This window comes from Bison bison, unplaced genomic scaffold (assembly GCF_000754665.1).
Source record: "Bison bison bison isolate TAMUID 2011002044 unplaced genomic scaffold, Bison_UMD1.0 scf7180017864487, whole genome shotgun sequence".
Lineage (NCBI taxonomy): Eukaryota > Metazoa > Chordata > Mammalia > Artiodactyla > Bovidae > Bison > Bison bison.
Window position 1 is genome coordinate 8,207,090 of NW_011495047.1, and position 1,142 is coordinate 8,208,231.

Below are 1,142 nucleotides of genomic sequence, written 5' to 3' on the forward strand. Positions count from 1 at the left end.
AGACAGGGAAATGGCAACCCACTCCAGTGTTCTTGCCTGGAGAATCCCAGGGACGGGGGAGCCTGGTGGGCTGCCGTCTCTGGGGTTGCACAGAGTCGGACACGACTGAAGTGACTTAGCAGCAGCAGCAGACATGCTAAATGTGAAAATTGTGTTTATCATTGTTAGTATTTTTTTTAACATTCTTTATTTTACTGAATTTATTTGGGGGTGTCACGTCTTAGTTGTGGCACGTGGGATAAACCCGGGCCCCCAGCATTGGTAGCATGGAGTCTTAACCATTGGACCATCAGGGAAGTCCCAGAATTGTTAATGTACACAGTTGTTAATGATTTTATGAATTTTATAAAATTGTTGACCAGTTGATAAAGCTGCTGGCCATTCATATTTCCTTCCTCAGACCCTCCTCCTCCCTGTGCTCCCACTCACCAGCTTCATTCTCTCCTTCAGTTTCTGACTACGATCATACCACCCTGAACACACCCGATCTCGCCTCCTTCACAGTTTTCCTGTGCTCTTCCCACTGCCCAGGTGAGTGAGCAGTTTGCCCGACACATCGACCAGCGGATCCAGGGCAGCCGGATTGGTGGGGCCCGGGGAATGGAGATGCTGGCCCAACTGCAGCGATGCCTGGAAACCGTCCTCATCTTCTCTGGCCTGGAGATAGCCACCACTTTCGAGCATTACTACCAGTGAGTGTGGACCGAGGGAGTGGGAGGTGGGGGGAGGCAGGATGATGGGCAAGGCAAGCCCTCGGGGTCTGGGGGGCTGGGGTCTGGGTAGGCTGGAGTCTTGGAGTGGGAGGCCCTGCCAGGCAGCCTCACCAAGGCTCGGCCTGGGCTGTGCACGCTGCAGGCACTACATGGCGGACCGTCTCCTGGGCGTGGGCTCGAGCTGGCTGGAGGGGGCCGTGCTGGAGCAGATCGGCCCCTGCTTCCCCACCCGCCTCCCCCAGCAGATGTTGCGGAGCCTGAGCACCTCGGAGGAGCTGCAGCGCCAGTTCCACGTATACCAGCTCCAGCGGCTGGATCAGGAGCTCCTGAAGCTGGAGGACACAGAGAAGAAGATACAGGTGGGAGCGGGGGAGGGAACTAAAGTAGCAAGAAGAGAGGAAGGCAGAGAGAGGCTTGGGACAGACCGCG

General features: G+C 56.3%; 1 protein-coding gene across 1 annotated transcript in view; it reads left to right on the forward strand.

The window, feature by feature from the left end:
• CUL7 (cullin 7) overlaps nucleotides 1–1,142 on the forward strand; it is a 16,016-nt gene that overhangs the window by 10,091 nt on the left and 4,783 nt on the right. Inside the window, 2 exon segments of the mRNA XM_010863240.1 lie at nucleotides 481–692; nucleotides 856–1,072. Of these exon segments, the coding sequence (XP_010861542.1) occupies nucleotides 481–692; nucleotides 856–1,072 (429 nt within the window).